General features: G+C 50.8%; 1 protein-coding gene across 1 annotated transcript; it reads right to left on the bottom strand.

The window, feature by feature from the left end:
* Positions 1-936: 936 nt before the first annotated feature.
* On the bottom strand, positions 937-6,552 carry COMMD7 (COMM domain containing 7). Its single transcript, XM_053992892.1, has 9 exons — positions 6,416-6,552; positions 5,152-5,205; positions 4,966-5,068; positions 3,372-3,428; positions 3,254-3,291; positions 2,602-2,692; positions 2,429-2,478; positions 1,890-1,938; positions 937-1,342 (listed from the first exon to the last, which is right to left on the bottom strand). Exons 1-9 carry the CDS (start codon positions 6,497-6,499, stop codon positions 1,266-1,268), a joined length of 603 nt encoding a protein of 200 aa, XP_053848867.1. The 5' UTR covers positions 6,500-6,552; the 3' UTR covers positions 937-1,265.
* Positions 6,553-10,010: the final 3,458 nt, after the last annotated feature.

Below are 10,010 nucleotides of genomic sequence, written 5' to 3'. Positions count from 1 at the left end.
TTCAGTCACTCCTGCAGCACCACAGGAAATGCAGTGCAGGGACACTCGATGCTGGGTTTGCTGCAGCTGGAAACCCACACGTGAAGCTGTGAGTTGCAGGGAGCTTTGTGATGCTTTTCTCACAGAAATGATCTGTTTGGGATGGGTTTAACTGGAAGCAGCTGCTGCTGCAGGGAGCCCCACAGCAGACTGGCAGGATGCCATGGGACAGTGAATCCCTTCAGGTGGAGGCTGGAAACAGAGTATCTTACTGGGATATTCCCTGGTAATGTGGTTTGTTCCCTTCACTGGAACTGCCGAGTGTGCCAGGGACACAGAGATGCTTTGGATGCTCTGTAAGAAGAGCTTTCTTCATCCCTGTGCTGTGGGAGAGGCTTCAGCCAGCTCAGGCTGCTGGACCACTCAACAGTGTGGACATGAGAGGAGCCTCGGTGACTGTAACATTGCCCCAGGTGGGTTGGAGCACCCCTCTGCTTCCTGATGAAGAGCTCATCCCTGCCCTCAGACAACTGAAGAGTCGAGCTAATGGCACTTCGTGGGGTTTGGACATATGTCCACCAGGAAACCACTGGGTCTGACTGTGCCATGTCACACAGGCTGCAGATTAAAGAGCAGCACATCCAAATGAGATTTATCTTGTCACCCCCCGAGATGTCCTCCCCCTCCCATGCACAGAGGCAGCTGTTTGGTTGTTTAAGATTTAAAATCACCTACCACTGAGATATTTTTCCATAATGAGGCACAATTGGGAAGAAGCTAATCAACATATTTCTCAATAGAAGAGAAGGGAGAGGCTTGAAGGGAGCACTGAGTGATTCCCCACATTAGATGCTCTCCTTGCTTTCGTCATCCTCTCTGCTTAATCCCTCCAAGTTTCAAAATGATTCTTTGCTCCTGTTTCTCTTTTTCTCACAAAATCAGATGCTGATACAAATGGAGCAGGATGGGAATGGGTTTATTTCTTTGCTATTTTAGTAACGGTATCCACATTACTTCTGACCACAGTTTCTCATAATAGTATAGTAAAAAAAAAAAAAAAAAAAAAAAAGAGTGGACTTGTAGGTGCTTTGAAAAAGCTGAAACTTAGCCCAAGTTTCAGGTTCTAAAGGATTGATGGGTCCTGCTGGGCCATGACACCACTGCTCATTGCACAGCTTGTCTTCTTTTATCAGGGTGTGAAGAGTCAGCTGGGAAAGAGCAGATCTTCAGGCCCATGAGGAGGAATTAAACATCCCAGACAGATGTCAGCTCAGGTCTGTGCAGTTTCAGCTGAAGCTTTCCAGGCTGGTTTTGACCCGTTCCATTTCATGCAGAAAACTGTAGAACTGGGGCAAAGTTAACTCTGAAGAAAAAAAAAAAAAAGAGGCATGAAGTCTTAGATTTCAGGTTACACTTCCAACATTGGCAAAGCTGTTCTGGTGCTACCATGGAGCAACTCACGTTCACCTAAGCTGGGCAGGATTAGCCACTGTGATCCCCAGCAGCTGGTCCTTATGCTAGCCCGGCTGCCAGGGGGACAGGCTGGGATCTCCCCCTGGGATGGGATCTCCCAACAGTACTCCATGCTTGGAAATCATTTATTTTCCTCCTCTGCCCTGCTGTTCTGACTGCTCTGCACTGCTCTGTGGCAGATCTGTGTTTACTGAGGCACAGATGTGAAGGTGCCCAAAAGTCAGTGTTCCTAAACATTTTTGGAGTGCCTGTGACAGGGAGAGACTGGGGCAAGAACAGCCACAGTGATGGAGAGGCTGAGGCAGGAGTAACCACAGTGATGCTCTTGCAGTTATCCCACCCTGGTTCTGCCCCCAGACTCCCCCACCCCCAGCAACACCCCGAGCCCCAAATTGCAGCTTTCCCATCCTTCCGTCTTGTCAGAAATGTTGACTCACCGACATACACATTTTCCAGTTGGGTCCCTTTTTTAACCACCAGCTTCAGCTTGGGGAAAAGAAAAGCAGAAGTATTTTAGTTCAGAGACCTGTATCTGAGCACTAGGAGAGGACAGCAGAGCAAGAGTCTGCTGTGAGTTTGACTGCTGCACAGCACACGCGTCTTTGACAGGCTTTTCAAAAAGTGCCACTGTAGGAATAGATACCCTGGGCATTGGAAGATCTCTGGAAGTCCTTGATCCCACTTTCCCGCCTCCCCAAGATGGTTGATCTTTGCTAAACTGAGCTTTATGAACAGCTTTTCTGAATGGGCCACGTTCCTGTGATACCTCGTATCTTCAGAGGAGAACAAACAGCAGCGTGTCTGCTCTCGGCTGGCAGCAGCACTGGGAGACTGAAGATGCAGTCACAGAGCCTGTTCCTGTGAGACCCACAGAGCTTCCCTCTCCTTCCCTCACAGCCAGTGCTTCCCACATGCCTGGCTGGAGCTTGTTCCTCAATTGCCCTACAAGCTGAACTCTGTGATGTGGGAGATTTACCTGTAAGAAGATACTTCCCACTTTTTCCAGCTCACTGCTCCCAGCAGTCACTGTGAATCAGAAAGAAGAGAAGGCAGATAATCTGTTAGTTAAGTGGTGAAATAAAACCTTATTTAGCCAAGAGCTGCTGCTGGGTTTCCCAGCCCCTCCAGTTTATGTTGTAGCTCTATTACCTCCAAACTTCCACTCCATGTCTATCAGCTGGTTAATCATCAGTGTCTGACCTACAGCCAGGCGTGTTAGGGTGGGGGAATTCACCTTCCACTACAAGAGCAAAAGACACACCAGCAATTAATTCAGAGAGGCCTCTGTTTGTACCTGAATCTTCAGCAAGAGTCAGAACGAAGGCAGAGGATGGCAGAAGCCCAGAGTAAAGAGAGAACTAATGTGGTCAGGAGGGCTTTCATAGGTGTTTGAGTCCTGCTAGGATTTCCATCTGCCCTGTCACTTCTGCAGATGAAACTCACTGGTTTTGTTTTAGCACTGGTTCAGTGTAACAATATCTGTGCAAAAAGCCCTGTGTTCATGTAACTGCATGACCTCAGGGCTCAAAGCATGGGAAGCACAAAAACATCACATGAAAGCCACACAGCAGTGCAGGAACTGTGACACTGATGGGGGAGAGGCCCTGGCATACCAGAGGTATCATCAGACAAAGTGCTCCTTATTAGTTCTCTGAGGATCTTCAGTTCAAAATCCCAAGCTGGTTTTGAAGAAAATACCCAACGTGCCGACGCATCTCAGGAGCACAGTGGGGTTTTACGAGTTCTCACTCACAGAACTGACATTTTGTTAGCTTAGAAACAAGCAAAAATATATGAATACCTGTTCTGCAAAATAACTGGCTTTCTCTTCACTGAGGCCTGTGGAGGGAAACCATATGAGATTACTATATGTGATAAATATTAATTATCTTTTATTTAGTGGAAATCACATGACCTACCTAGAGCAATAAAATCTGCTCTGACTTGTTCAGAAGACAAATTCCTCTTCAGGGCACCTGAATAAATACCACAATGAAGAAAAAAAAAAAATCAGTTTTTAATGAGTCAAACCAATTTTTACTGAGTCAAATAGAAGCAGGGACGGGACCGACGCTGGAAAGCCTCTGTTTCTGAGCTGCGTTTTGAAGCAAACCACAGCTCCTCGGAGATTGGAAACCCAGTCGTGCCTGCCAGTATCTCTGCAGATGCCCGGTGCTTTAAAAGTCCGGGCTCTGGGAGTGCCTGGGAGAGGGCGAGATCCCATTGCAGGTATCCATGGGAACAGCGGCAGCGGTTATGTTTTGAAGCTGCTGCTTTCTCTCCTGTAGCCGCTTTGCTTGTTAAAGGAGAACTGTTAAGGCTGGCGGGCTGCTAATTTGACCTACCTGCTGTGTTTGGGATGATGGGTGTGAACGTGTGCATATAACACTTTCCCCCGCTGCGCCTTCCCCCTTTGTTCTGGGGCCCAGGCAGCGCAGGGACCTTTACAAGGATTCTGCTCTCTGAAGCCAAGAGCAGGAATCTCATAAATTCAAGGAGACTGCCAGCCCCACGTGGCTTTCCGGCTGTGTAGCACAAAATTATCTGCTGTGATCTGTTCTGATATCGTCAGTGGCATCCCAGAGCTGAGGGAAAGTTACAACGGGATTGAAGCCAGAGCACACACTCACAGGAACGACAAGATGGGGGCACCCAGGCCTGAATCAGGATGGGGAAAAATGCAAATTCCGCACTAAATCCCCACAAGACGGTTGCAGGAAAAGAAAATTGTTGCTACTCCTGGATAGCAAAAGTTGCTTGAAGCAGTAGAACAAGTTTAAGACAAATTCAGAAAACAGTTGTGCTCAGCATCAGGGCTGTGAAGGAAGCTACGGGGAACCAAGGGCTGAAGGGTAATAGCAGGGGACTATTAATAACAGGAAGGATCAATGGGATGAATGTGCCGTGGAGTATTTGATGCATTATCGTGTCAAACAGCAGCCACAACATCACAGTAATCCTATAAAGTGGCAGAGTCTGGGGTATTCCAGTGGAATCCCCCCGAACCTCTTCGTCACTGTTTATGAACGAGAAAGAGCTGGACGCGGTGTTTCTCTGCAAGATCAGCTGTCTCCTTCACATGGCCTGGAACTGCACCAGTCCCAGCCCGCTCCAAACGCGTGTGCCCTGTCTTATTTCTCTCCAACAGCGCTTGGCCTTGGAGGAATTACAGCACTGGGTCACTTGGGTGGAAGTTCCTGCAGAGACTCGGTGCCAACACGAGGCTGCCCTGATCTGGCAAAAGGGATTTACAGGTACTGCTTAAACCAAGCACTGTCACGATGTTGTGCTGCATTTAATGCACAGATATTTAAGGGAGTTTACTTAAGCCCGTGAAATGTGCATGCAGGCAGGGTATAAAGAATACAAAGAGCCACCAAACAGGGGAACTTTTGATTCTTAAGTGCTAAGCACTGTATTAGCTACCATTAACACTTATTGTGCAAACCAAGCCCTGCGGGAATGGCTGGGACAGATTGGCCTCAGGGCAGGATATGCAAATACATCACTTACCGTTGGGTACCAGAAGAATACTTTTGACAATGTTTTTCAGGGGGCCCAAGCTGATTTTATTCATGGTGGCAAAGTCTGAGAGCTGCGTCAGAAATCTTTCTACCTGCTCAAGAGAAAGAGCAGTGACAAAACCTTTTCTCTGTTTCTGACCAGAGCTGCACTCACATCTCTCCAGTTCCACCTTACCTCCTTGGGCTCTGTCAGAAAGCGGAAAAGCACTTCAGTCAGCTCTGAGAATTGCTGTGAAGAAACGGGAGAGTGTTAGACACAGATATCAGCACCTCACCACCCCACCAGCACCACGATGAGGTGGTGATGTCCTGACCCAGCTCCACCCGCCTCCACAACACTGGTTCCAGAGCTGGACCTGTGCTGGTGCCCTGTCCTTGGCATTATGTGATGCCTGTGGATGGGACTTGCTCAGGATGCTTTTCAGAGCCTCTCAAGGGGTCTGTGCAGCTGGTAGCTGGCACTGCACAGGGCTTTTGTGACTTGTGGCTAATCGGAAGCTGCTGTTCTATCTTGTGCAATCCAAAAACTGCGAGTGGGAAAAGTTGTGAACATCCAGTCTCATGTTTCACAAACCCCATGGGGTAACCAGGCTGAGTCGGGAAAGGAAGAGAACTGGTTAAGGGTCTAGTTGCTGCTTTCAGTGTTCTGGGTGTGCAGCTGGCAGGCAGGGATGGAGAGACTGCCCGAGTGGCAGAACACTACCAGCATCCTCCTCTGCTAGCACCAGCAGCAGCGCTGGCTGTGACCTTCTGGGTATGGCCAAAAGTGGTGCTGGCTGCTTTGTGGCTGCAGATCCTGCCCTGCCCTCGGCCTCGGCCATGTAACAGAGATGGCACCGGGCTGTTACCAGTCTGATATCCTCAGTCCTGGCAAGCTGAGCTGGAAAAGCCTCAGCGTTTCCACTAACTTCAGTCCAAGCTGCACACCCGGTGTCGGTGGCCTGGAGGCAGATGGTACCAATGACCAGAACCATTCAGCTTGAGGCAGGAAGTGCAGGGTGGGAACTGTGTGGTCCCACCACAAACCCCAGTTCTTGACAGGACCCCACTGCCCACCAGGCACGATCTGAGCCCTCCACCAGGAACTCCACCAGTGTCCCTGCCCATGGCAGGCAGGTGGGACTAGATGGTGTTTAAGGTCCCTTCCAGACGAAACCTTTCTGGGATTCCGTGACTCTATAAACATCCTTCAAACAGCTCCGGCGTGCGCGGGGCTCGCCCGGCTGGATCGGGGCCGTGCCGTCCCCAGCAGGGACCCGGGCACGTGGGCCTGGAGACGCGGTGGGACCGGCACACCCGGGACTGCGCTGCCGGCCGGCTCCAGCTCCCGGTGCCGGCCCGCCCCGCCCGGCCGCCGCTGCCGCGGAGCCGCCGCCCCGCCGGCTCCGTGTCCGGGGCTGCCCCCGCCGCCAAACGCGCCCATCCCCGTCCCGGCGCACCTGGGCGCTGAGCTGGTTGAGGTTGTGCATGTCGCCGCTCACCGCCTCCGGCACCGGGTCGCGGGTGAAGTTGAGCAGCCCCATGGCGGCGGCGGCTCCGCCCGCCCGGCCCCGGCCCTGCCGCCGCCTCAGCCTGAGCATTGGCGGCCGCACTTTCCGCACCGCCGCGGTCCCGGACCGCGCTGAGGGCATCCGGGGGGCCCGTCCGGCCCAGGCAGCACCCCGGGGTGGCCCCTTGGCCCCCGCAGCCCGAGCGCCCGCCGGGGGTCGGTGGAGCCGGGGGCTGGAGAGCTGGCTGGCAGCTGAGTACTGTAAGATTTTTTACTCTACAAAAACCTAAAAAAAAAAAAAAAGCTTAAAACCATGGTTTATAGGGTGAATAATGGGGTTTTAACTTTTTTTTTTTGTTGTTGTTGTTGTTTGGGTTTTTTGTTTTTTCCTCCGAAAATTCCACTTGGGAACTGAAACTTCAATTTGCTTTTCACTCTCCGACTGCTGTTCCCAGCACTGCTCGCTGCCTAACTCGGGGTGATGAGTGGCCAGGGGACAAGCAGCCCACATCCTAGTACTGGACTCCGTGGAATGAGATGTTGGGCAAGGAAGCAGCAGCCCTAGGATGAGCCAGCCCATGGGCAGAAAGTGCCCAGATGTCCATGGGGTCAGGGTTCCATAGGGGAATTTCAAACTTGATTCTCGACATAATCCATATGCAGGAGGTCTCACTGACTCAAAGAAGTGTTGTAGGAAGGCAGAGGAATTGTCTTCTTATGCCCTGTGACAGTCTTGTTTCTGTTCGGTCCTGGGAGGAAGGCCTTGGTCCAAGAATATTGAAACTTGATTTATTCCCGCAGAGGACAATGGAACTGATTCCATCCTGAAGGACTCTCTCGCCTTAAATTGCTATTTCACAGCTTCCCTTGAGCAGGAGCAGGAGCTCTCCAGGATTCCACTATCAGTGTGAAGTGTCTGATCCATTTTATCAGGGAAGGTGTTCCCTGTCTGTCGGACCAGAGGACAGTGTGTAAAAACCTTTGTGGAAGGTAAAACCTCGACAGCCCCCAGGTGTTCTGGTTTATTACTGACACTTCCAATTGCAAATGAGAATATAGGAAATTTTATAGTGCTTTCATTGTGAGACTATCCCAGCACTGGTATAAACAAGGAGATAAGCAGCTAAGTACCACTAATGATGGGGAGTTAAGAGATATTTCCTGGTTGTCTGGCTGGAAATAGCTTCCAACTTCATTTTCTTCCCCCTCTACCTCCCAGACAAGCTGGGAAAGTTTCTGTTTCATAGATCCAAGGTGGGACTGTGCACCTCCTCGATTTTTGGGGTGAAAAATTTTGATCCTAAATATTTAGGACACCTTTAAACAAGGTAGATTTTTCATATTGGAACAATGTATTCGTTTCTGTGGTGAACCGTCCAAGTCAGCATGTTTAAACCATGGGAAATCCTTGTGTCTAAAAATGAGTTAATCTGAACTAAAACTCCTCCAGGGAATGGGATGCAGGGGGTAGCACTGGATACCAGTATGTGTGAACACAAAATTTCCCTCTGGCTTTAAAATGCTGCATACAGCCCTATGCAATCTTCCCCAAGTGTAAATTAGTAGTTGCAGTTAATTATCGCACATTTTCACAGCTACCACATTTTCCCCTGTACTCTGTGTCCGAAAACTTGAAACCAGGCACGAGTCAGCCTTCTGCCTGGTTTGCAGCCAAGGTGAGGAGCAGTCTGTGGCGGATCTTTCCTTCCCCTGGTCTTCCCGGGGTGATGCTTTAGGAGCTAAAGAAGGGCGGTGTGGGTGCGCGCGTGTGCGAGCACGCCGGAGGTACGGCAGGACGGTGACGCCACCGCTGTTAAACAATTTCTCGGGCAGCGAACCAAATTCTTGAGGAAAGTTGAGTGACGGGATTCAAGAAGAAGAGTCTCGGCTGACGTACGTGATCACAACATCCTGTTCAAACAATCACCAGGAAATTCGGTGGTCCTTCCTCCTGCGATATGAGCTGTGCGCCATGCGGGTGCCATGAACCCAGCTATGGCACGGGCGGCTCTGCGCTGCCAGAATTACTCAGTTCTCAAATCAAGAAGGATTTATTCAAATAAAAGAGCAGGTTGCAGGGTGATGACCGTAGTTATGGGGGTGTCTGGCGGGGGATGGTGCTCAGCGTCCCGGGCAGAGCCCCAGGGCTGCCGTAGGGGTGCAGGCAGCCATCAGCCCATGGGTGCTCCTGCCAGGCCATTCTCATGCAGAGCGCGTTGCTGATGGACTCATCAGAGCTGAGGACAGGCCAAGGACAGCAGTTTGGAGTTGCAGGTATGTGCCCTTGTTCACCATAAATACCCAAGTAAAAACAGCAGCCAAAAAGCAATGGGGACACATACCCACAGGAAAAGTCTGAAAACAAACCGTGCTCTCCAAACTGAGCAGAGGATCCATGTGCCCTACTTGAGATGCATTTTTCAGTTTCATTTCACGTATCAACCTGGAAAAGCTTCCTCAGCACTTGGAGAGTGTAACCTCGGGAAGGATCCTTATTATGTATTCCAAAGAGATCAAATCCTGGGGTGTCCCCATCCTGTTCTTTGATGCCATTATCTATGCCAAGCTCTCCCAGCCCTTTGCAGTTGCTCCCAGGTCAGCCTTGAAGCTGAAGTGGGCAACATTGCCTGCATTTGCCAGCCTGAGAAAGGCCTGGAAAAGGCAAGATTGTGTAAAGAAGCCAGGGGGGCTTTCACCCAGCTGGTCAGAGCCCACCTGCTCTCTGGGTGTTCTGCCCACCTGCAGTGTCTGCCTTGGGCTGGAAGCACTAACAGAACATCTCTAGACACAGTCTGACGGATGCTGTGACTCCTCCTGGCTGCCCAGCTGAAACTTCTGAGGAGTTAGTTCTGTCCCCCTGGATAAATGAGATCTTTGAGACCAGGATTTCAGTTTCTTCTGCAGTTTAATGCCCCTTCCTCTCCCCATCACACTCCTCAGCCTTTGGTCCGAGGCAGACACTGCTGCAGGAGCAAGTGGCTGTCAGCCTTTCATGCAGAGGTGGAACAGGGCTGGGAGCTCCACTGCTGGGCTCTGGCACACTCCTGCCTTGCAGCCACAGGCAAAACACTCCCTCTCTGCACCAGCTCCTCTGCTCCTGAGCTCCTGACCCGGGCAGGCAAGAGCAGCTCTGGATCTGGCATGGAGGGAGGGGGCTCTGCAGGCAGCCACCCCCTGGGAGCAGCGTTCCTCTAGGTAAAAGTATATGTGCTGAGGAGGGTGGTTTGGGGAGGCCTCGTCACTTCAGATTAGGCTGTAGCAGGCGTATCCTGTTTTCTAGGAAAAAGAGGATTTTGTGGCCAGCTTTGTTAGAGAGGCATTGAAGATTTTTCTTTGTGTGCCTTGGCGTTTGAAGTTTGCAGGCAGTAGCTGCAGACTTTCTAGATGTTCTGGTTACACGGATGACACTTATTTTTAACCTTATTTTTATTAGAGGTTTGTATCATGTGGGCCTGGCCAGCCCACAGGAAGGGCTAGAAACTTCTTGTAGGAGGGATAACATTTCCTATCTCTGTGTAAACAGCAATTCCCCCCAGATGGGAAAA

This window comes from Vidua macroura, chromosome 17 (genome assembly GCF_024509145.1).
Source record: "Vidua macroura isolate BioBank_ID:100142 chromosome 17, ASM2450914v1, whole genome shotgun sequence".
NCBI lineage: Eukaryota > Metazoa > Chordata > Aves > Passeriformes > Viduidae > Vidua > Vidua macroura.
This window is presented reverse-complemented; position numbering and strand designations above follow the sequence as displayed.

Bases quoted from the DNA above. Each gene is read 5' to 3' on its own strand.
- COMMD7 (XM_053992892.1), bottom strand. From the start codon at position 6,499: ATGGGGCTGCTCAACTTCACCCGCGACCCGGTGCCGGAGGCGGTGAGC. The intron at 2,479-2,601 runs GTAATAGAGCTA...TCTGATTCACAG, and splicing joins CATGGAGTGGAAGTTTGGAG to TGACTGCTGGGAGCAGTGAG. The intron at 1,343-1,889 runs GTGAGTCAACAT...TTTTTTCTTCAG, and splicing joins ACTGGAAAATGTGTATGTCG to AGTTAACTTTGCCCCAGTTC.